We start from the raw sequence: 25,872 nt of genomic DNA, 5'->3' as shown, positions 1-25,872 counted from the left end.
TTCCAAAAGCAATTTATTTCAAAATGCCATGTAATTATGTTTACTTAATGATACACATCTGGATGAATTTATCTTGATTCTTCCAAATGCTGAAAACAAACATACCTATAGTGACACTTTTTTTTTAACATTGGCATTCTGATATTGTACAGTTCTGCTGATTTATTTCAAAGAAAATAAAATTTCTTTCTAAAGAACTTTGAATATTTAATACAATGGTACCAGATTGAAATAACCACTAAATTCCTTTAAATTTTGTTGTTGCTTAGATTTAAACCAAATCTTGATCCAGCAAATGTTCCTTTTCCCTCTAGATTTGAATAATTTGTTACTGAGCAAAACTTCCTTATAATGCCAGTGTTAGGAAATACCACTAGTATCTTTGCTTCTCTAAGTTGGTTGGGTTTTTTCAGGCTTTGGTTATATATAACCTTTATGTTTCAGAAAAAATTTCAACCTTTTCTATTACATAGCAATAATTCATATGATTATAATAAGGTTTTATGATGGCATAAAGATTTCTGAAGAGAAAAAAAAAAAGTCCCTTCTAATCCTAGGCCGGTTAAGAAAGGATGGAGCAATGTTCCACATTCCATTAGTCTGCCCTGCCTTTTTGGGGGCAATCCCAATGTGAGTCAGAGCTTAAAAGGACTGGGACAGCATCAATCATAACTCTAGTTTATGATGGAATTTACAAAAAGAACCACTGTATAGCCACTAATGGCACTCATTGGTATTGAAACTCATCATCACAAGAAGCCTGGTCAGATGGGACCATAGCAGAACTTTTTGTTGTAATAAATTTAAACACATTGTAACCAGTTTTGCTCTAAAAAAGTTCCAATTGTTGCACATATTGGATGACTATATATTTTATGCTGTACTGTGTATCATTCTTTTTTTTTTTTTTCCTTGAAAGGGACACTATTAATTCTACTGGTACAACAAATGTAAACTGGAGCTCCTCAGGCAAGTGGAAGGTGAAGGTCACCCTAAATTTATGGTAGTTTGACATGGTGGAATGAAAAATAAAAATAACCAAGACACTTTATTCAGAGGTTCAAAGAAACATCAAAGGAGAAAAAAGAACCCCATATGTTAGCCAGGAAGGACTCTCACCACAAACAGGTTGACCTGGAGCAGGTTTTGAAGAATAAGTAAACTGTAGAAATCTGATTGAAAGCTGATTATTTTTAGATCACATCCTATGTACATCTTGACATATATTATTTGATGTGCAAAGCAGATGAAGGAAAATAATGTTTGTCATCTGCATTTGAAAATCACTTTAGAGTTCTTATTTTTTCCTAGGCCATGACATTTCTTTGGTGGGTCAACTGGTCACTCAGCATACAAGTGTATCTCCTGAGGAGCATCCCATTCATTTTGCAGTTGGCTGTTTATCTAAGCACCACAGTTTGTCTTCTGACACCTGGTGGGAATCTGTGAGAAAGTAAAGTGAGAAAAACTCAGAAAGAAAGATGGGGATCCAGGCTTTCCACACTTCTTCCTACTTCAGACCTGGAACTTCAAAAAGCCTCAGCATCTCAAGACTCAAGGAGGGTTCCAGAGGCCCCTGAGGTAAATTCTGGTGAAAGCTGTATTTGTCTAACTTGGAAAAGCAATATTAGTCATGTGCTTTGTTTCTTGTTTTAGCTGGAACTTTTCCATACATTCCAACTGTCCTGTTTATGAGGCACACTCCCTTTCTATAAAAGCCAAAGTATTCACCGGTTTCCCATTCTGTTCTTCTAAATAATGTTTTCAATTTAACATACTAGATTGAAAGAGTTCCAGGGGCTCTTCCTATTTTCCTCTCCAACTCTTGGAAGGTATGAATTTCCTTTTTTCCTCTTTAAAAACAACAACAAAACAAAACAATAAAAAACAGCAACCACCGTTTTTCATGTCAAATTTAAATGTCTTGGTTAAGAAGACTTAAAACTAAAGCTCTAGGATAGGAGGAATGCATTTACCATGTAGTATCTTTTAAATCTGATGTCACACTGCAGGTGTGCATTTGATTAGAACAGCCAAGTACCACCCTAAACTGTAAGGAATTTAGTTTCAAGTAAAATAAATAAATGAAACCCAAAGTAAATTTTAGTTCACTTATAATTTGTTACATTGCACAGTTCAAACAAATTTAAAAACTGTACACTACCATTCCTAAAATGAAATCTATATATACCATAGAAAGATAGTAGGGAAAATTTTAAAAATTGGGTCCTGTATCAAGAGTTTTGTAGGTATCACCTCATTGAAATTTATAAAACTTCAATGAGAAAAGTACTAATGCCCATTTTGCAGAAGGGGAACTAAACTTTAGAGAGGCTAAACTGCACCCCAAAGTCACGAAGCTAACAAGTATGTAGGATTGAATTGGAACCCAGTTCTAACTACAGAGCCTTTCCTGTGAACACTGTCCAATAGGGAATAACATAAAGATAGCTACTCCAAAGTAAAACTGGAAACCATTTGGTATTTCTGTTATTAGTCCTTAAGTGATGACTCAATAATAATTCCTGTGTACCTCAGATAATCCTTTAGTACAAGCAGAATGTCATTATTTTTCCAATCATCCAAGTTAAGGCAGTCTCATTTTCCCACTCTAAAAATGAGGATGCTAGGTTCTCTCCAGCAGGATTATTTTACCCCCACAGTGCCAAAGACCTCTCCAAATACTTCAGTGCCCTTTTCAAAATTCATTTTATTACTATGCACAGGGAAACTCTGAGTTTTTAGCATGAAAGTCCCAGCCTGAACGTCTCTCTGAGCGCAAGAATCAGATTGGCCGGTGCTTGTTCAGCATGGGAGAGCAGCTCCTTTTACAACTGTGTTTCCCCATCTCCTGCCAGGGGATGTCTCTGAGCTGCATGCTAATGAGGCAGAAGCACATGAAATGGTGTTTGCAGTTGCTGTTGCCATTTGTGAATTTCCAGTTCTGCCCTGGAAGCCAAATCTGGAACAGGGAAGAAGGCAACTTGTCCTTGTCCTAACCCTGTAGTTTCCCGACTTTGGTTTCATAATTTAACTCTGCTGAGGCTATGCCTGCTTGCTGATGAAGTGGGGAAACTGATTCACCTCATTCTGTGCTGCATTCATCCACTGAGCCATGAAAACATTTAAAAAGTAGAGTAGGAATTAAAATGATTGGTGGGAAACTGTTATTTTACAGCATGTATAGTTCTGTTAGTTTATGGATTACTTTAAGGATACAATAAGAAATAGAAAAATTTTACTTTAAAAGATCACCAAAATCCTTTATACTTCAGATTTAACAGTTGCTCGTAATGCAAAATGATGACTCACTGTTTTACTTTCAACAGTGTCAGCAAAGAGGTGTGAGCAAACTTTTGGAGGGTTCTGCACATTGACTGCAGCACAAGTTTCACAGGCCTATATGTCTGTCAAATCCCATACAAGGATACTTGAAATTGAAGCAGTTTATTGGCTAAATTATAACAATACAAGTTATTTAAAAAAACACTACAAATAAACTTAGATAGAGTTCTATTTGTATAACCTGTGCATAGTGAAGAAATATGTGTTTTCTAATTCTACCTAAAAAAACATTAAATTACATTATATGGCTTTTAGAAAGTAAACCAATGACACATTATATTAATCTTTTGGCTTACAGATCACTTACTAGTTAATTAAAGTTGTTTATCCCTACACAGTATTTGATTGGTTTACAAATTTTCTTCTTTCTCTTAAGAGGTAAATTATTTGAATGTTTCTTCATAGGGATTGAGCTCAGTTGGTGAGGTGATAAAAATATTTTCAAATTTGAAAATTATTTATTATATTCTTGAAGTTTTTTGAAAACTCTCAGTAGCATAAGAAATTGAACAGAAAAGGTAGTTATACCAATGTAAAGTCATCATAGTAATTAGGGCTATTATTATCACTAATACTATAATGTGATTTGAACTACACAATAATAATATGTTTTATATTCCATTCTCTAAATTTTTTCTGTACTTCATTTCAAGGATAATTCTAAATATTTATATCTTTTTTCTAAAATTTATCTTATTTAGGCATTCAGGCAATAGGAAATTCTGAATTAAAATAAAAATATTTTAACCTAATTGTATCATATAGGATAGATATTGAGTCTATTAAAATATTTAAATTACCTTCAACTATTTCAATTAATATTTGTTCCATTTAATTTGGCTGGAATTTGAATGAATATACATGGTAGAGTTAGTATATTCAGGAAATTAAATATTAATGCCATATTATCCTTTGAAATTCTTGTTTCATAGTCCCCATAATTCCAAAATAATCCAGCTACTGTTTCCCATTCATCGTAAGTCATCTTTGCCTGGAGTTCATCATTCCTTGGAGAAATTTTTGAACAGTGTTTTAATATTCTCCTTGCTCTGACTACTACTGGTAGGATCCTGCCCCAACCCCACCTCTGCACACTTATTAACTTTTATTCTTTCTAAATTCACAGCTCTGATTTAATATGCCCTATTTTTGCTATCATCACCAGACACTTTTCTAATTTTTACAATGTATTTATAACCTTGTTCCAGGTTTTTTGGCCTTACCCAATTCACTCCCATGTCTCACTGCCTCCACCATGGACAGAGCTATTGGAATCTCTGAGGCCAGCAGCTGCAGTGAGAATTCTCACAGGCCATTAAGAGGATCATAGAATCATAAAGTCATGTGGGAGAATTTAGGCTCAAAAAAAAAAAAAAAAAACCAAAGAGAAGCTATATAGTGACAAATTCAAGAAGAACCAGAGAATGAGACAGATATCAGGCTACTGCACCAAGAACTCTAAAACTTGAAGTTGAAAGTACACAGAAGTAGGTCAGACACAAATGGGGATAATGCATCCTAAGCAAAAGCTTAAATTGGAGAATTTGAAGTTGCCTTGGGGAGCATAATCATTAGCCAGGTAAGGACGGAGTCCCTTTTAAATTTCTTTCTCACCTCACCTGACTCCTAATCCCTACTTTCATTCATCTCATGTTATTTTCCATCATGCATTTTCACATTCACTATTCTAATTCTTTCTTCTTAATCATCAAGAAATTTTACCATGTCTTCCCACTTAGATATGACCTTAGACTTACCTTTATATTACAGAGAATACCTAAGTAATCTCCTTTCAACTCAAAATTGTCTTTGTTCCCTGTTTGAAAAAAGGAGACTTGTCTTCCTTGCCAATATCATTTCCTCTTTGTGACTAGTGAACTGCTCATTCAAAGGCAAACAATACTTTCCTAATTATATTTAGCAACTAGGGTTTAGCAATGTTTAAATGTCCTCTGCCTTTCAACAGTGAGTGGGCACTCTGTTACTTCAGTCACTCTCACCACTACTCCCCTTTTTATCTCTTGGACTGTTTTCATATCCTCTCCTTCACCTCCATACCTCAAGTCTTCATGAGCTGACAAAACTTTAAGACTCAGCTCCTCACACATGACTACCAAATTAGTATCTTCAGTTCCAAACTGGCACCCAAGTTTCTGTCAAATTTTCAGCAATCTGTTGGACATCCCCCTTAGATTCCTCAAGCATCTTCAAAATTCACAAGTCTCAAATAAAAGTCATGTTGCTCTTCCTAACTTGAATAGCCTATTTCTGTTAATTAACATTATTATCCCATTTACACTGATTTAAATCTTTGTAGTCAAACAGATTCCTCCTTCTCACAGTCCCAAAACCTGGTCGTCAGTTGCCAGGACTCTGCTTTGACTTCTGCATCTTCAGCATTCACATCTCCCCTTTCTCTTCCCACTGACTGCATTCTAGTTTAGACTCTCATTTGTCATTTGCTTTATTGCAACAACCTTCTTAGACTCTCTCACAATCAGCATTTACAACCATAATGATTTTTAAATCATTATATACACGGTTGCCAGATCTACTAGCTAATACCGTGTGATCACATTATTACCCTACTTATAAAACAAACAAACAAAAAAACCTTGGGTGATTTTCTACCCCTGGAGAAGTAGAAGTGTGAAACTGTCCTACAGGCAAAATACCTTAGACTGGGTGATTTATTAGGAACAGAATTTATTTCTCATTGTTTTGAGGCTGGAAAGTCCAAGACCAAGGTGCCAACAGATTTGTTGTCTCATGAGGGCCCCTTCCTAACATATGGTGGCTTCTTGCCGTTTCCTCACATGGCAGAAAGACAAAAGGGACAAACAAACTTCTTCAGGCCTTCTTTGTAAGGACACTAATCCCATTCACAAGGACTCTGCTGTCATGTCCTAGACAGCCTCAAAGTCCTCTCCCCTTAATACTACCAATTAAGAATTAGACTTTAAAATATGAATTTTGGAGGAACACCAACATTCAGACCACAGCAAAAAGTTCTTTAAAAAATCTACTATTTTGAATTCTCCACCTTCTTCTTTCCTTGTTCATTCAATGCCCTGTGTACAGTCAATGTTCCTCCCTGCCAGCAGAGGCATCCTGTGCATTTCCCTGTTACAGTCCTGCCGGTTGACACTTATGCCACTTACACAATATTTCTGCCACCAAATCCTCCCTCCTTTCTTCTGGTATAGTCGATCTCTTCACTTCCAAATCCTTATGTAATTTAAATTCTGCAAAGTTATTTGTGTTATTTATTTGTATATTGTGCATGCATCTGTGATTTATCTATTACATATATGCAAATATATTTATCAAGAAACCAAAATCCCAAGAGAGGAAATAATAATAGGCAATTTGGAAAATCTTCCCTACACCACTTCACTGCCAAAGCTTTGTTGGTGTGTTTCACCTTCAGGTATAACTTCAGGTTTTGTGCACCTCTGCTGGGGATCAGCTTCATCATCTGGAGTCAAGCGTAGCTTGAAGCACTTGAAGAAAGCCTATCTCCTCATTGGGAAGAGATGGATAGAGTGAGCCTCTCATACTGGAAACCCATAAGGCTTTCTTGACCTCTTTCCTTTCTTGCACAGGAATCAAGAGTGAGCCCTGGAACCTCCCCTCTCCATCACCACTAATTGCATCCTCACCACTATCTTCCCCAAGTTCCTAATCTCACTGATCCTTGTTTAATCAGTCCCTAGAAGATGCTCCAAACTCCCAGGCTTGCCCTCATCTCCCCTACATGTCCTACACCTTCTAAATCTCTGCACAAAACCCCTTTACCCATCTCCTTTACAGCTTCGAAATCCCACCTTCCTGCCCCCTGAATTCATGTTGCATTTCCAAAAGAACAGCCTGTATCTCAGTCTCTTCTCTGAATGTTCCCTTTCCCTCCTTGTTCTAATAGAATGCTGGCTTTCCCCAAGGACTCAGCTTCTACCGCTGACATTGAGAGTAAAGACTGACCTCTCTCCCTTAACCTGCATGGTTTGGGCCTGGGTATGCATCAGTGTCTTCTCCAGACCAATTACACAGCATCCTCCCTCCATTATCTCCAACTGCCCCACCCCCACTTTATACTTGTAAGTCAAGTTATGTCCTCCACTACCCTGAATTGTTGCAGTCATTTAGTGGTATTTACTGACCCCAGGCAATCCTGTCTCAGCTCTAGAAAACTGTGGCTGCTGGCTTACTGTCCCTTTCCACTACTATTTCTGAACATCTTTACAACCCCTGCATGCCTCAGTCCTCACTCTTTTCTCCTCCAATTATTTTGTCCACTACCCCAATTTTGTCAGTCTTCCCTGGTCACAGCTTTAGAATTTGTTGTCACCAATAACTGCAACCTGTTTCCCATCTAGATTTTAGTTATCACCCTCTCTGATCACCACCTCCTTTCCTTCCACCTAAATCGCTCTTTCTAGGATCCAGACATCAACCATCACAATCTGTTACCCTTTGACCTCTCCTATTAAATGCCTCTCACAGCTCTTGGCATCCGGTTCTCTCTACCCTTCCTCCACTATTCACACGCTAATATCCCAGTGCCTTCAGGTCTTCATTCAAGTTTCACCTTTGCTAATGAAAATGGGAACCCCTGACTGTCCCCCAACTCTGCTCTACTTTTTCCCATTATACTTTCAACCTTCTAATACACTACATAATTGCTTACTACCATATATCCATTTTTTAATTTGTCTCCCCTCTCCAAATTTAAGACTCATCTGCACAGGGACTTTCATCCTTTTCTTCCCAAATTTTTGAATGTACCTTTAACAGTGCTTGCCACACAGTAATTGAAAAACTATCCATCAAATGATCAGTTAGTTTATTAGATTTAAGTGGAAATTAGAGTATCTACTAAATTATATGTATGAGTGCCACTTTCCACCTTTAAAGTGATATATTGAGATGGAGACTCTCTGTTCACATGTGCGCCTCGAGGCCCAGGGACTTGGCTTAAATATCAGCTTCCCGATGATGGCTTCACTCCCACCTCCTTCACTAGCACTGCTTACTGCCCATCTGGGTCTGTTCTCTGTAGACAGTGGGAGGCACAGAGCACTGGCTAGCATGCTGTACACTCTATGTCTTTGTCTATTGTCTGTCTCGCCATTAAAATGTAAGAGCCAAGAGGGCAGATGTTTTGCCCATTTTGTTTACTGCCAACCCTGAGGGCTTAGAGTAATATCAGGCACATTGTAAAGACTCAATATGAATTTATTGAATGAGATAAATGGTGTCCCCTCTGCATTGATCGGAATGCCCTATGTGCACATTCTGTCTCTGACACAATGTGTTTATCTCCATGTTCTTCATTTAATGTTCTCCCAACCATGTCCCCTTGGCTCAGTCAGCTTGGAAACTCAGGATGTGGTGCCTTGGAGAAGCTCTGCCTGGACACTGCTCTTACCCCTGTAGCTGTTCCTCACTGCTCCCGGGCACACATGGTAGTATTTTTTTTCCTATTGTTTCCCCTGAATTTGCCTCTGTTATCCCCACTATCTGATAAATGAATCCTCACACTTTTATTCTTCCTGTCTTTACACACACTTCACAGTTTCTAAGAATGGCTAAAATAGGCACAAGTTATCTCGAGTACCATTAGGCCACAGGATGCACATCCTGGAATCCACTTTATATTGATGGGTTTTATGGTATTTCTAGGAAGACGCTGTACCTACAAAGGCAGGCCATATGTACTGTAAAATCAAAGCAGTTGGAACCTTCCATTAACCAGAGTTCTGCCCTCTGGTTCTCAGCTGAAGGAGAAAGAAACTAAAACTAAGTATTAATATTTATAAGAGACTTTGAGGTTCTGTCTTGCATCAGAACACATCTGCCCTATATCCTGTCTGATTGAGAAATCTGAAGTTCTACAGCACTGGTAGCCAAAAACTCCTCCCAGACCACGTCACTCTCTTGTAGTGCGTGCCCACATAGTTCCTAAGAAGTTACACTGTCCACACGAAATCTTCTCTTTCTCCATAGCAACTGGCCAATACCACAGACAGGTGCTCAAGCAATACTTCCTGATTTATTGAGTAAGTAGGAACTGTGAGGTTTTGCAAATCTGATCAAATAATAACTGTGAGGATTTTCTCAAATATCAAAGAAAATTTAAATGATGTGCTTTCCAAGACATGACAGTGTACATATACATCTTAAAAAGATTTCAAAAGATAGAGTCAGAATATGAATGATCATAGAATTTAACTAATGTAACTCCACCTTTCAGATGTACTGTGGGCAACCAGAATTTTACTCTGCTCTTCACCTTCTCATGGGAAGAACTCTTTGTATTACTAAAAGCTGCTGAATTAGAAGGAAGAGATGGACAAAGAATTAGTCAAAAGAGGAATAACTATTATTTGAGAGCACAGAGCATAAAAATCCACTTCTTATGGGATTTTTTCAGTTATAATGATTTCAATGGTATTTCTCTGTCCATGAATTTTTAAAGGATTATTTAATACCTGCTATTAATTCATGGCATTGTGGAGGATCTTAGGGATATGGTATGTGCCTGCGTGAACCTTATGAAGTAACAGCAAAATCTGATGTAAGGTAGAACCTTAAGAAGTGTGTCATGAAAAGGAACAGGCAGGGTATATGGTATCAGATCACAGGAGGATGTCACCTCCAGGAAAAACAGGGAGGGTCAGAGAAAACTTCCTTGAGGAATTTCCTGGGTCCTTTTATTACAGGATTGCATCTCTATTCTGTCGGGTTCCCCATAGATTCTATCTCTTAAAAGTGCACCATATTGTCAGGCTGCTATTAAGAGTTGGTTCATTCAGCTGGATTAGTGATAACTACCAAAACAGCAGCAACTTGTTCTGAGACATGGAATCATTCCCTCATATCCAACCCCCTGGTATAATCTTTTATCCCTGAACTCCTCTCATTCCTACTCCACTTCCCCTTAGACCTCAGATCTCTTCTGTTTTCCAACACTTGACCCCTTTCAGGTTCAACCGAACACTTCTATTAAATCCCTAAGTTGCCTTTGAAACTACAGTCAAGACTTATTTAAACAGGCATTATAGGAGAAACTACCTCATCATGACAGACCACAGGATGTCTATCTTGTCAGACCCATGCTGCAGATCCATTGACCCATGCAAAAGTGGCTGAATTTATCTATCCCTTCTGATCTGGAAGTCTCTGCTCTATTCCCATATATGAACTCAACTCCAAACTCAGTGTTTCTAGGATTCTGTGCACTCAACTCAGCCTGAGCCTGTGTTGATTCCGCCCACTGTACAACTCTAAAGCACCCAGAACCCCACCACACCTCACCTTTGCATGATAACAATTTAGAAAAGAAATGGATGAAAGACCTTTTGCCAAATGTGCCACAGGCATGCACATGATTGGAACTGCCATCTTGGATTTTGGAATTCCCTGCCAGTCTCACAGCATTCATGCTCTTGTGATCCCTTGGATGGAGGACATCACTATATATTTGGGTAACATCCAATAAGCTAGACTTCCATAACTAATGCATTTGGACTATCTTGTGTCACTTACTGTCCAGTCCCCTGAAAGCTCTAGAAAGATGAACTTGCACTGTTGAAGGTAAAGTTCTTGGGAAGGTAAATTTCTTCTAAGAAAGTCAGGTATAAGAGTGACACTATGCTGGAGAGGAATGTTAGTCATAATTTTTACTGCTGTGGCCAAAATACCTAACAAGAACAACTTAGAGGAGGAAAAGTTTAATTTGAGCTCATGATTTAAGAGATTTATTTAGTCCATGGTCAACTGACTCCATTGCTTTGGGCCCAAGGTTGGGCAGAGTGTCATGGCCGAAGGGCATGGTGAAGAAAGCTGCTCCACTCATGGTAATCAAAAGGCAAAGAGAGAATGGGGGAGGGGTCCACAGGGAGGATAAGTCCTTCCAGGACACACTTCCAGTGACTCACCTCCTCCAGTCATGCCTCACTCCTCCAGACAACCCAGTTAGTCCATTCAAATTATTAAATCATCAACTGGATTAATCCACTAATTAGGTTATAGCTGTCATAATCAAATCATTTCAAATCTGAACATTACTAGATTAACAGGAACCTTTGGGGGTAACCTCATATCCAAACCAGAATAACATATGGGCCTCCAAAAGTTAAGGTATTTATTGGGAGGGCATTTAGTTCTCTGCTTATCAATAAGTACCCTTAATGAAGATTTTCAAGTGGATTGGGGATTTAGTGGGTTCTCTGACATTGTGGAAGCTTTAGAGAACTCAAAGGCCCAAGTGCATTTTGTGGCCGAATGTCCCTTGATGTGATTGTAGAAGTAACTAGTTTGTTCAAAATGCCAAGAACACCTGCATTCCACACCAGGGATTTTTTTTTTTTTTTTGCTGTAAAAAAATTAAACACAAAGGATTTAGAATTATCTAGTATAGGAGAAATAAAAAATTCATGCCATCAATATTTAAGAAGTTAATTTGTAAGGAAGAAAAGAGTAACATCCAGTGATAGTTCTGAGTGACCAAACATTCCTACACTGCCAGGAAGTTCAGTCAGAGGCAACATTGTCTTTTTTTGTTTGTTTGTTTCAAAATCAAACACATCCCTGGGAAGCTGAATTTCTCCACAAAGCCCTGATGTCTGACTTTTCACAATATCCTTCTAAGTCATCCTCTGCCCCCAGAAGCCAGACACCCAATCTCAGAGAACTGTGAGCTCTGGCACTGATGCTAAACTGACCTCCAGCAGCCCAGGGTCAGCCCTGGATGTGTATATTCACGACATGTGCACCCTAATAGGGAGGGCTGGGCCTCATTCTCCAGCTGCACTCTGCTGCCTTCAGCAGGGCACAGAGAGTGCTCAGGAGTCCCTGCCCCTTCTCTCAAGCCTTCATAGACCCATCAGGTGTCATGGCACATCAGAGCATTGAAGTCTTGGATTAAATTCTTCATGAGGTATCAAATATGGTACATCCTTGGAATTAAGAACTCTTACTAATAATATTTAGTCCTCCCATTTCTATTTCCAACCTCAAAGGTCAGGAGGTACTGTGATTCTAGATATTGGCTCTCACCTGAGGGTTCTCATTCTACCTGATTATAATTGAAATGCTTGTCTAAAGGGACATTTTCAATCAAAACAGGATAGCTGAAACTGTGACTTCCTTCTTGAGTGTTGTATTTGTTTTTATTTTCATTGTTACCACCTTCCAAATGAATTTTCTTGAAACCTGAGCTTCACCTATCATTTGTAGAGGGTTCTTTTTTGCAAGTTATGACCCATGTGTGTTCAATTCACCATAAAAATTCAACCCAAATGCATAAAGACAATGGAGCAATACCTTGGGAGGTGTGCCTAGTGCTAAGAAAGGGACCAGCTTGGACATGGTAAATTGCTTTTTTGCCAAAAATATAGTTTGCTACAATGACTTCTTTGTTTCCAACTAGAACATCCAGTTTTACTGCAATTCCCGACCATCCCACAACTTTCTTGTATTCTTTGTCCAGCTATAGTCAATGAATATCTTACATGACCAGGCATAGCCAGACTAGTGTTTTAGCTCCTCTCCAGAAGGCAATTAGAAAAGACATTACCTAGTTTGGCATCCCTAAAGGTACATTCTGTCAGCTCAGTCCTTATAAGAGAATTTTTCAATTTTTCTTTTAATTACTTCTTTTGACTTCCAAATATTCTAAGATTGGTTTATAGCAGAGTAATCACCCCCATTCATAAGAATGAAGCTTTCCTCGAAGACCCTGTCTCTGCTTAGTACCAGCAACAGTTCAATTCCAAGGAAAGGAACTTAGAATCACACTACTTTCAACTGTGACTTCATTTACCACTGGTATATCTTGAAATATCAATGGAAGTTAAGTCCAAAGTTATACACAATATCAAGTCATCCATGGCAAGAATCCACTGTACACCTCTTATACCTGGAAGACATATTCATTACAGGTTTTCAGAGCTAAAATATTTCTAGTCTCCCATCCTCTTGCCTTCATTGCCAGCCCTTCTCCTCACTTACAAACTCAATCCTTCCCCAGGGATTTGATGCTAACTAGTCCTTCATGGCTATTACTGTTTCACCTTGTGGACTGTGACAATTCATTTACTTAGGCAACATTCTAGAATAATCAAATGGCACCAATATGTATCTGGAATTGCAAAGACTCTGTCTTTGACAAATTTAGCACTATTTATCAGTGAAAACACAAAAATATATCTTGCTAGGAGAGGTAATGTATTTTTGAAACCAGTCACCAGTGTAATCATGATAGCTGGCTCACTGATAAAGTCAGCATGAAAGGTCACTCTTTAAGACCTTATCTAATGTTTCAAAACAAGAATTTTTAATACTTTGAATAGCAGTACTCAAAACATCTTTCAAAATCATCTTAAAAGTAAGATGAACTTCAAGAAGACCACTATAATTCAACACTGCAATTTTAATTTAATGATCTTAATTTTACTTGCTAAATTAATTTGAGTTAGGGACATTTTAAAATAAAAGTCTTATTTTATATTTATTTATTTATTTATTTATTTATTTATTTATTTATGTTTTTGTGTTGATGGGATCAAACCCAGGGCCTGACACAGGTTAGCAAGTGATTTACCACTGAGCCCTACCCCTAGCACAGGGAAATAATCTGAATATGTCTGTTTAATATTATAATTTTCTACCAAGAACTGATCCCGGCACTTTTGTTGAAAGGTGGGACTGTTTTAATTAAATTATAAACTTACAATGGAAGTAATTTAGACTTTCATTAGTTTTTTGGTGTGTAAATTATACCAATTTACTGACTGTGAAAGTAGAAAGAAGGTCACATTAAGATTGGTTTTAAACTGAAAAATTGTCCTTTCATTCCACAAAGGCAGTGTGGTAGTGTTTTTCAACATATTAACTCACTTACAGATATTAAATATGTCAGCTGAATAATTTGACCAAATTTAGTTCATTCATGTCAGTAAAATGTTCTTGCCTGTGGCAAGTTTTAAATTAATAGCAGAAAATAAAATATAGTACTAAATTAAGAATATACACACATTAGCTCCCATTATAACACTTTGTAAGAGGGTAGAACTTGGTAATCTGTACAGATGTTGGAGTATACCAATAGGGATTTATTTACTGAAATTTAAAAGTTCAATGACACAAGGTAGCTTTTATACAATTGACCTGGTACTTCCATTGTTTGTCTGCCCCACTCCCAATAATATTTTAACTAGTAGACAATCTGCCCTAACATTTTCAGGGTTAAGGGCAAGAGAGTAAACAGCAGTGGGCATAGCAAGATAAATATTTAACACAAACTAGGCTAAGATATCATTTAGCACAATAAGTTGATGTTCCTTCCTTGAAATATGCACTTATGACTTAGAAGGCTAGATCTGAAGTTCGAATTTCTGGCTGGAAACTTGGCGGTGAGCACTGCCTCTCCTGTCTAGGATCTGTCCCTGTCTTCTTCCACATTTGGATTCATTCTGTACCACAGGTAGCCTGGGCACTCCAGCCTACATGTTTGAGCTCTGTTTTCTTCTCTTGAATCAGACGCATTTGGCCATCCTTGCTTAGGATTTGGAACATGAATGATGTGATTTGCCAACAGAACAAAGGCCCTAAATGTAGCTTCGGGTTTGTTGGGCAGAGAATTCTGGAGATGATCTAGAAGAGGATGACAAACTTTAGATAGTACTCTCCTTGCCCCTGTTTGGGACCATAATCAGAGGAGGACTGGTGCAGGACCTCCAAGACTTGGGTAGGAACTGGGCTCACCCCTGGAAGCAATCTATAATGGAGATTTAGAATGATGAGGCAAACCCAGAATTCAGAGAATTCAGGCCTGATTCCATTACTTGTCAGCTAAGAGGCCTTGAAGAATTTATTCAATTTCTCTGTAATTAGTTTCTTACTTATAGTAATAACAGTTCATAGCTTGGAGGATTGTGGCATTCACAAATATATTACATTTTCATATCATGTATCCAGGAGGGTGCCTGACCTATAGAAATCCTTCCCAATTTAAACAATTGTTATCCTTTTAACTACAGAGTTCATTATAATGCCTGTCATAAAGTTGTAGGTGCTTTAAGAAAGTATAGTGATTAAATGGATTGCAATAGTTTGTCTTTTTAACTACTACATTTTGGTATTTTGTTAACAAATGGCTACAAATTCTAGTTTTTATAACCTAAATAGAAATGCATTTAAAACTCAACACCAAAGGTAGGTTATCAAGAGTATTTTCATATTTATTTACCAAGAATGGGAATAACTGCTACAGAAATTTTGAAAGGAAAACAAAGTTAAATAAGATTCAAGAATATGAAGTCTGAGCTTTTGATCTTCACTAAAGATTTGCCTGGAAGGTCAAGAGATTACTTTCTGGAGTGAACTTGGAAAGCAGAAACAAGTGTCTTTTATGGTATGACCCACTTTCAAAAGAAAACTTCATTTCTCTTAAGTTCAAATTCTAGTAAGATTTAGAGCTGATTAGGGTTTATTTGCTTAGCTGTGCAATTTTCAATTGCTCACTGCTATCCTCACTTCATTTGTGAAGTCATTTCACTCCAAATAAGTTATGAGAACTCACTCTGTGCCAGGGATTGGACACAAAAACAACAGGCTCAGTGTCTCCCTTCAAGGAGGTCACAGGTGGGTCACAGGATGGGACATAAGCAAGGCACAGAGGTTTGAGCAGGTAGTGATCTGGGAGGGGGCTGGATACCATGCTATGAAGCCTGAAGACAAGGGGGAGCCATGGCAGATCCGGAGTAGAGAGGACAGGTGTGGAAGGATTGAAATGATGCAGCCTGCTTAGGAAACTCATACAATAAAGGAGAATTTCTACTCTAGTGGAAACCATTGTGAAAAAACGTCAGGTTAAGAAATGTGAAGAGTCTCTGTTTTCCTTGAATCATCTTATACAGTGTCACCCTCTCACTGGTTTTCTTGTCACGCTTTTGCTGAGTTATAACATTTTTCTACCTTCTATGTGAGAATTTTATTTAATAGCAAAGGAGGAAAAGCATTCCTATATACCTATCAACTTGAAAATTCTAACATATATTGCCCCCCCTTTCTTCTTCTAGATAAAGTTAAACTCTAGGAAAGATTGTGAAATGCCTTATATGAACTTATAGATACCAAAAAATTAAAGAAAGTTAATGTCACCTTATTGGTCTACTCTGCCCATTGTAAGTGTAATAGCAGCCTGCCCTTCTCAGGTCAATTCAATTCCTTGCTTCATTTTTCTTTCTCACTTCTCTCTCTCACTCACATACCCCACATACCACACACACACACACACACACGTATTAGTCCTTCTCAAGTAGAATACATGCCTCACGAGAGCAGGGCTTTGCTGTGCTCTCTGCTGTATTCCCAGTGCTCACAGCAAAGCCATGTGAGCATCTGCTGCTGTCTGATACTTCATACATGGATACTCCACATACATGGAGTCCAGGATATCCCCTGGAAATGTCAAGCTCTAGGTACCTCTCCTGCTAGATATGGCTGGATTGCAAAAGCTGAACAGCCAAAAAATGCATAATTTAGTAAAAATGTATGGGGGAAATCATAAGAATGTATTAAAAATATAGAACTTCAACATGTAGTACAGTGGCTCCAAGAGGCTAGAAACACAGTCAGCTCTGTGGTGAGCTGACCATATCATGAATTTGACCCTTTGAGTATTTTCAATTGAACTGGTAACCAGCTACTCAGTTGGTCAGTCTTCTTCTTCTTTCCTTGCTCTCCCATAACCACAAGTCATGCACATCTATGACACATTGGAAATCCAAGTGTTACAGGAGAAGCCAAATTTTACTCCAGGTCACTCCCCACAAAACCACGTTTTCTGTCCCTTTCTCACTCACATATGAAAACTCCCATAGCGAGTGTCTTAAGGTGAGTTGAGATTTTTCTGGGGGCTTCCATGGGAAGTGCGTTTTGACCATGCCCATGATTCACAAATCCAAATCCCCTCGAGGGGACTCTGTGGGCAGCAAGGTTCCCACAGTTTCCCATGCTATGGGGTGAGTCCAAGGAATCACCAGGTAAGGCATGTGTGGTGAGGTCCTCCACCATCTGACAGTCATGCCAAACGTATAACTACTAGAAAATTTGTGAAGAAATTGTGAGGACATACAAGTGAGAATAAATCCCATCTGTTCTGTTTACTAGCTAGATGACACTGAACAAGTTGTTTATCTCCTCTGTACTTCAGTGTTCTTATTTCTAAAACAGAGGTTATAATTTGACTCTCACAGTGTTATTCTAAAGATTAATATGTTTAATCATTTACATCAAGATGTGGAATAGAATGAAAGCTACCCAAATGTTTGTTAAATTATATGGGCGTTCCATTTTCTGTCCACTGTATGTAGAAGTCGTACCTACATGATATCTTTAGGATAAAATTGGAAAAGTTGCATTTTTAAAGATTAACAAGTAGGTCGCCTACTTAAGAAGTTCAGTATTTAATTGCTCAGTTTAATACAATCCAATATGAATTGTTATGTTTTTCTATGGATTATTGTCAATATATGTTATCATCAATAATATGGTTTATAGACTGTATTTCATGTATAATTGGAGGATACAAAGGGCCTCACAGTTCTTTGCCAACAAAACCCTTTAACTGTACAGACTTGGGCTACATGCAACAGGGACTAGAGTTTTAAGGACAAGAAGGATTGGAAAAGGTACATATAAAATTGATTATAAAGTTGTTAGGTTATTGGATGAACAAATAAAAAGACTATTTTCTTGTGTCAGTTTGGCAAGGTTAAGATTTGAGCATGTCATAACTGACATAATTTTAGTATAAGCTACTTACTTATGAATCAAACCAGCAAAAAGGAGAGTATTTCAATATCTGAAGAGGCTGTATAACAGGCACTTTCAAGGAGGAGGCTATTAAGGACCTTAGCTTAATAAGTACAGACAAGAGAAAAATTGCATCAAAGGCAAACAGTGTACTAGGTTACTTCTTTTAAGTTTAAAGAAACTTAGATCAAAACAGTAGCCTCTAGTGTTCCAGAAAATGGCCTTGGGGGAGGTTCAAGAGCAAAGTGAGGAATTTAACACCAAACTATTTATACCTGGGTATATCAAATTTAACCAGTTGAAGCAGAAAAGACTCTAAACTGTTAAAGAACAAAGATCAGATGATCTCAAATAGTATATTTTCTACCAGAAAGTTTCATTTGAAAAGGAGTACAGGAAACTTGGAAAGGCAATATAGTGTTATAGTATCATGATATTTCTCAGATCTCATAAAAAATCTAGTTGGAATGAAAACTAATTATCATCTTTGTCTTGTTAATTGCCTATGTTAGATCCTTTTAATTAAAAAATCCCGTTCTTTTCTGAGATATCCTTCCATTTTTCTTGGTGTTTTAAAATACTAACCTTGTTTTCAGTCTATAACCAAGGTATGGTTAACTTGGCAGGCAAATGTATTTATGAGTACATATTATAATATCTTTAAAACTGAAACATGCATTTTTAAGAATTATCAGTTAATATACTTACTCTCAGAACATTTTTCACCCAGTTAAGTCTTTTTAGAGTTCTATATGTGGTTCCACCACCTGAAAATATCATAGACTTTTTATAATTCTCGAAAAAACAGAGGTTGTAGGAATGATTCATTCTTTATTAAATCTGAATGGTCAAAAAATCATTAAGGTCCTCTTTTCCCCCTATGTTTTTGCTAAATGGAGAAATACCTTTTTTTTTTTTTTTGGAAGAAGATTCTATTTTTCTATTAAAATATAACGGAACCTGAGTTTGAAGTTCACCTGTTTGTTACAAAAAGAAGAGATTAACGAAACCCTGTCTTGAATGAACAGGGGATCAATAGGAGATTCAGTTGAGATAAAACTTATTTGTTCTTTCATTCTTCAACAAGTTGTGTATTGGGTACGTTTACATGATTGGCATTTTTCAAAGGAAGAGAACAAAGCACCTTCCCTCATGAGTTGTAACGTAGTTTCAGGAATGGGAGAAGGGGAAGAGGACAGTAAGCAAGTATGTAGTCCCAGGAGGTGCAAAGGGCTAGGAAAGGAAACTGGCAGAATTAAGAGATTGACAGGGAGGACAGGATAGCCCTCTTTGATATGGTGATATCTGAACCAACTGGGAGAAAATGAGGAAGAAGGATCAGCAATATATTTCAGGGAAGAGCATTCTGGGGGTAGGGAAGAGGACATTCAAGATTGGAGGCAGATTATTCTTGGTGCATTTAGGGTATAGCAAGGGTCAGTGCTGCTGACCCTTGGAAGAAAGTAAGAAAAGAAGAGGGAAAGAAGATGAGGCAGACAGTCATCAGGAGTTGGTTCATGTGGATCCTGAAGACAGTGGAAGGACATGGCCTTCCATCTGAAAAATGAAAAGCCACAAAGAATTCTGAGTGGGGGAATGATAGGACCTGATAGTGTACCTTTGAAAAGTAGGTCTGGTTGCACTGTGGAGCAGGAAAGATGGAAAGTAGGCTTTTGAGAGTTTAAGTCAAAGATGATGGTGTGGGGCAGAGTGCTGGCAGTAGAGGTCATAAAAAGGATTGTGAGAGATAGAGAGGAATCAGGATGTGACCAGAATATTAGCCTGAACTCCTGCGAGGCTGACTTGCCATTAACTGAGTTGATAAAGAGTGTGAAAAGAGCAAGATTGTGAAAGAAAATTGGGTGTTTGATTTTGTATATGTTAGCATGCATTTTCCTTTAGACACTCAGTGGAGATGTTGAATAGGTAGTTTACTGAGCTCTCTGAGATCAATGAAGAGTCAGGACTGGAGAGATATTCTGGAAGATGTCAGCATAGAAATGATATTTACAACCAAGACTCAGTACAAAAAAAAAAAAAAAAGAAAAAATTGAAAGATTGAGTCCTGGTCCACTCCTATCTTTGGAGTTTGGAAGATGAAGAAGAACCAACATCAGAGATTGAAAAGGAACTAAAACCAAGAGATTGTAGGTAGAAGCAATTCTAAAAAGGGCAGTTTCCAACCATGTCAATTCCCTGACAGATGAGAGGTCAAACAAGATGAAGACTGTGAATTAGCCATCTGATTTGGTGGGGAAGTGAACTGATCTGAACAGAGTGGGACTGCAGAGGTAATGAAGAAAGTCTGGCTGCCACAGACTCAAAAAATTGAGCAGAAGGGCTGGAGAAAACAAGTTTGGAGAACTCTTCCAAGGATTTACAGCAACAGGAGAGTGAGAAATAGAGGATGATACAAATGAGAGGGGAAGAAAATCCTTAAAACGGAAACTTCAGCAAGGTATACCTGCAGTGAGTCCACCAGGATAGAGCAATTAACATTTGTCTTGGAAAGTAGATTTATTCATGTTATTTTTCTTCTTCATATGCATGCATACCAAAATAAGATGTTACATATGCATGCTTTTTTAAGAAAAATATTTTTAAATAGATTCTGAATACAACTTTAACAGTAAAGTAAATGGTAGAAACTGTTTCTGTCTTTTCTTGTTCTACTCTCTTCCACAGTTCTTCCCTTTAAACTTGTAAACATTCTTGTGGACCTACATTCATTAAAAAAAAAAAAAAAATTTCAAACTTAGAGCTTAATGACAATGTGTTTCTCCTCCAGTAGTGCTTAAATTTGCTGGAATATTTTACGATAAAATGTCATGAGAAATTTGTTTCAAAATAATTTAGTTAGGGGAAGTGGACGAACTAGGTGTGCATGGGATTTAGTTTTGAGTTGATAGTTAATGAAGCTGGTTAATGGGTGGTTCCTTATACCATTCTCTCTGCATCTGTCTGTGTTTGAAAATGTCCATAATACAATGCTAAAAACTAAAGAAACACAGTATCAATACTATGCTAACCCAAAGGTATCCATTAAATGGTAAAATTTCAGATGATGTGGTAGCAGGATAAGGAGATATGTTGGGTTACAGAAATTTTTTTGGCATTTTTCAAATCATATGCGCTGTCTTGTTATACACAAGGCAAGAATAAATGACTTCTAACAGATCCCAAAATTTCTCATTTGCCATATGATATAATTAATTTGGATAATTTATATGCAAGTATTTTGCATGACTACATTTTAATTTTTAAGTGAAGTCTAGGTTCTCCTAAATATTTGATCACTTTATGAAAGCATGAAAAATTTTCAGAACACTTAATGCTATGAAATGCGTTTTGAGGGAAAGTAATGCTAATCCGGTCAATAGCAATTTCAAAGGCTAAACACTTGATAGTTCATGATATAGGAAATGAAATTTCATTGTAATAATAATTATAAGTTTTTTAAAAATGGCGATTTTGAAATCTGTCACTGTTATAGCTATATAAAACTCTTCCCTAATATTTTAAAATAAGCAAATGTGGGAATAACAGTATTGTTACATTAACTCTTCAAATATTAATCAATAGGTATTCTTTATGTTTTCCAGTTACCCATTAACCACTTCATGGTATCACTGTTGATAACACTTGTCGTTGCTGATAATTTCCACCAGGTAAAGTTTTTATTTTTAAAAAACTTTCTTCTACATCAGAAACATTTGGGTTTTACTTATAAAACCCTCCATTCACTATACATTCACTATTAAAAATATACTATGTATTTGAGACCTACAAATTCTACTTCAAAAATCGAATCCAACGTTATGTTGTTCTTGTGCAGTTTATGGTCTCTTTAGTATGATTTTATTGCCCTCAACATTTTCTTGGTGTAAACTACTGAGCATGGGAACAAGATTTCCTTTGTAATTGATACCTAAATTTCTATCCTGCTTTAAGCATCTAATTTGCACTGTAAAGACATATAATTTGAGACTTGTAGCTATATCACGAAAGTACAACAGTTTACGCTGATCTCTAATTTTCTTTGTTGTACCGGCTATAATTTAAATTTTTTGCATGTTTTCAACTGCCATTCAAATCAGAAACCTTTGTATATTGACAGAGATGGGGAAAGGATGCCTTGTTCTGATTTCAGGTAAGCATTCCCTTTTCAGGTCGGCAGGTGCAAGGGGGCCCATTCATGACACTGACTTTAAATCAGTTTTGGTCACTGGAGGGAAATGCAATGATGTTACACAAGAACTCGACTGATCTTTACAAGTACATTGAATTTTTAAAGATTATTATTATTAAAAAATTATAGAGGAAAGCAGGACATTTTCCTTTGACTATGTATGAGGAACAAAATATACTCTGTTGACATAAGTTTTGGTCATTTTGCTAGGGTATATATGTGTATGTTTACTAAAAGTAGAAAAACATTCTGCTACTTATTTATACAGGATGGAATTATGTACAATGGAAAATCTGCTGCAACAAATACATGTTCCAGAGATAACTGATAATTAATGTTACCTTTTCCTTTGCATTAAGTTTCATTTAATTTGAAATCATATGTAAGCAAAAAAAAAAAAAAAAAAGATAAAAATTTACTCTAATTGTCCCCATTTCAGATAACTGGGTGAGTCTCCCTGAAAGAAATATTAGACAACTGTACATGTAACAATGAATGGAAGTTATCTGGATGTTTCCATTATAAACCCTTATTTCTAAGGTTATGATGATTGTTTTAATCAGCTTCAGGCAGAAACTTGGCATATCATTTCAAGGCACAGGAATAAAGTTTAGTCTACAAAACAATTACAATTATTAATTAAACACTCCTTGAACTAAAGAAGTTAGAGTAAAACTCTAATAGAACTTAATGACCTGGTGCCCAAACAGAGAAAAAGTGAAAAAAAAAAAAAATTAAAGTATTGAAATAGTCACTACATGAGCAAAAATGAATGTTTGACCTATATGGGAATCCAGTAAGAATTCATCCTAAGTTGATTATCATTGCTTATCTTGTTTTATGGTTTACTAACAATACAATGCTTCTACCTTATATTTGATTTTGATTACATTAATCAAAAGTTCCTCAACCCCTTCTCAAAAGTTATTTGACTTGAACTTTCCTTTATGATGTAAGGAGGGCAGGTATTATTATCCCTATTTTACACATGAGTACAAAATAGTTATGAAGGGCTAACCTTTCCAAACCAAGGTAACTCTTGATTTTAACCCTTCAAACACAGAGCAAGGCATTTCTGTTTCCAGTCTGGCCAGGACTGGAGCCACCCTTGCCTGATTAATGGCTTTGCCTGGACTAAAAATTGTCAATCCTAGTCCAGGGTTCTCACTGCTTCTCAGTCTGAGAGATTGAGCTCAGTGAAGGCTCAATTATCTAGGCAAGTATTTTTGTCTTTGTTGTTGAAGAAAAAGCTGAACGGAGCATATTCCTCAAGAGTATTCAATTTACTCAAACTGAGCCCTGTGATACAAGAAACGTGTGCATTGCTGCTATCTCCTTTCATGAACTGAAAAAATGGAAGAATATCTTCTATTACAACCAATTTATCCACAGCCTTGAGTCAAATGGAAGTTAAAGGTTGGTGGAATCAAATACCAGAAAGATGTGGAGCACATTCTATACAGATCTTGTCCTTAAGGATTTACCCCAATTCCTAAATGCAACACTCTCCAAACGCTCCCTTCGAAACTTTCATTCAAGCGCTGCTTCCCTAGCACCCTGCCTGGAGCAATACAGTGTCTCCTAGTATAGTTAGCTATTGCTGTCACTCCAGGGCGGAAATGCTTGACACCTGGCCTCTCTGAGGCCGCCTGCGGTAGAGGACGCTGACACACACAACACACACAACACACACACACACACACACACACACGCGCGCACACACCCACACACACGTTTCTCATGTTCCCAGGGCAGACATAGACTGACATCCCCCACTTACCTGGCCGAGATGCTCGGGCCAGGAAACTCTAGGTACCAGCCCAAGACTTGGGGCAAAGAGAAGAAAATAAATCAAAACAACTTACCACTTTGTCCCAGTCCAAGAACAAGTGAAAACACCCAGGCCGCCAGAAGAAATGAGGCAGGACCTCGCCGGCAGTTTTGCAGGCAGACAAATGCAGCAGTAAAAAAAGCCAGGGCCAAGCCGCACATAATGCAAAGCAGCCCGACCCGCGCCTGCCGCCTGGCTTCTTTCCTGTAGCGCGCTCTTGCCTCTCGGGCGCACCTCGGGGCCCGCAGACTGAGGATCGCTAGGATGTTTCCCGCAGGCCCGGCAGGCGGATTTCCCGGCTCCGAGCAAGCTGTGCAGGTACGTGGGCCCGAGCACTGCTCTGCATCTCAGGGCCCCCGCGGCCCTCCCAGCTCCACACGGCCAGCCCTGGAGTCTCTGCGAAAAGCACCTCCTCCGACGGCCGATGGCCAGCGGCGGCGACGCGATCGAGGGCTCGAAAGCGCGCTCCGGGACAAAGAAAAGAGCTTTTGTTTCTCTCCAGCCGATGGGGCTCTGCTGCATAAATCAGCTTAGCCAAGAGCCAAACACAATCAAACCCAAACAAAGCCCGAGGCTGGGGGATCACCCTAATGTATATTCACTGGGCGATGCCGCATTTGTGGGAGGGGACGCCAGAAGGCCGAAAGGGGAAAAATGTCGATGGCGCATCAATCTGCGCGAGCTTCTTCCACAGGTGGGCAGGGAGGCCAACTCCACTTTGTTGCAGTTTTGCAGCCTCGTCAGCGGAGTAGCGGGCAAGGAACAGGCAAAAGCGTTTTGACTGGTGAAGGTTGAGGCTCGGGGTGCCAAAGGCTGGGAAGGCGGCTCTGGGAGCGCTCTAGAAGCGCCTGTAGACGCCCCCAAGCACAGAGCAAGGCATTTCTGCTTCCAGTCTAGCCAGGACTGGAGCTCACGGCGCTAGCGCAGGAGGGGAGGTTCCGCGGGGGTGCGAGAGCCCAGCCGTGCGGGGCGGGGGCTTCGTGCCCCAGTCCTTTTGGCTCCAGAGTTTGGCTCAGGCGTCCCAGACCCCTGGCAGCTGGCGTGCTCTGGGGTGCACACAGCGAGGATGCAATGGAGGAGGCTGGCGATGAACAGGATTAAGGTGGTCCTGCCCTGTCTCCCCCACCCCCAAGTGGGGGGTCCCAACCTGCTGTTAGCTGGGCGCGCTCTGACCCGGAGTTGCTAGGAAACCGCCCCACGCTATGGTGCGCCTTGCCGGGTTGCCCGTAGGGGCGGCGGCGCCCCGGCAGCAGCAGCAGCAACAGCTCGGAGTAGCGTGGGCGGGACATTGGTGAGGCATGAAGTCACCGCGGCCCACACTCGCTCTTTGTTTTGCTCACTCCAGCTCTTTTTCTCCCCCTTGGATCAGATAGTTGCCATTCCCACCGTTCACAAGAATTCCTGGTGCGTAGCCGCGCAACAGGAATAGTACGCCGCCTTCCCTTTTCCCTCTTCCCTGGAATCCTGCACCCCAAAGCTAGCCCAAGCGGTGTGGTGGGAGACTTCCTCAGCACGAGTGGCAGCTGTGAGCAAACCGCGAACTCTCACCCCTGCACTGCGCGCTCTTTGTTCAGAGATACTCACTGCCCCGCAGCTGCTGCATACAAAGTGGAGTCCAGGGGCCTTTCCCCGCCTCCAGAGCTCTGCTTCGCGGGTGTGCGCTGCCCACTTTGCTCGCAGAGTT

General features: G+C 38.9%; 2 protein-coding genes across 2 annotated transcripts in view; one reads left to right on the top strand and one right to left on the bottom strand.

Annotated features, from left to right (window-relative positions):
• Nucleotides 1–25,724, bottom strand: part of Itgb8 (integrin subunit beta 8) — an 86,670-nt gene extending 60,946 nt beyond the window's left edge. The window contains 1 exon segment of the mRNA XM_047560822.1: nt 24,223–25,724. Within this exon segment, the coding sequence (XP_047416778.1) occupies nt 24,223–24,349 (127 nt within the window). The 5' untranslated portion in view covers nt 24,350–25,724.
• Macc1 (MET transcriptional regulator MACC1) overlaps nt 24,488–25,872 on the top strand; it is a 175,919-nt gene continuing 174,534 nt past the window's right edge. The window contains exon 1 of the mRNA XM_047560819.1: nt 24,488–24,506. The gene's annotated coding sequence lies outside the window, so the exon portion shown is untranslated. The remainder of the gene's footprint in view (nt 24,507–25,872) is intronic.

Source organism: Sciurus carolinensis, chromosome 8, assembly GCF_902686445.1.
Source record: "Sciurus carolinensis chromosome 8, mSciCar1.2, whole genome shotgun sequence".
Taxonomy (NCBI): Eukaryota; Metazoa; Chordata; class Mammalia; order Rodentia; family Sciuridae; genus Sciurus; species Sciurus carolinensis.
The sequence above is the reverse complement of the archived record's forward strand: the minus strand, read 5'-3'. Positions and strand labels throughout refer to the sequence as shown.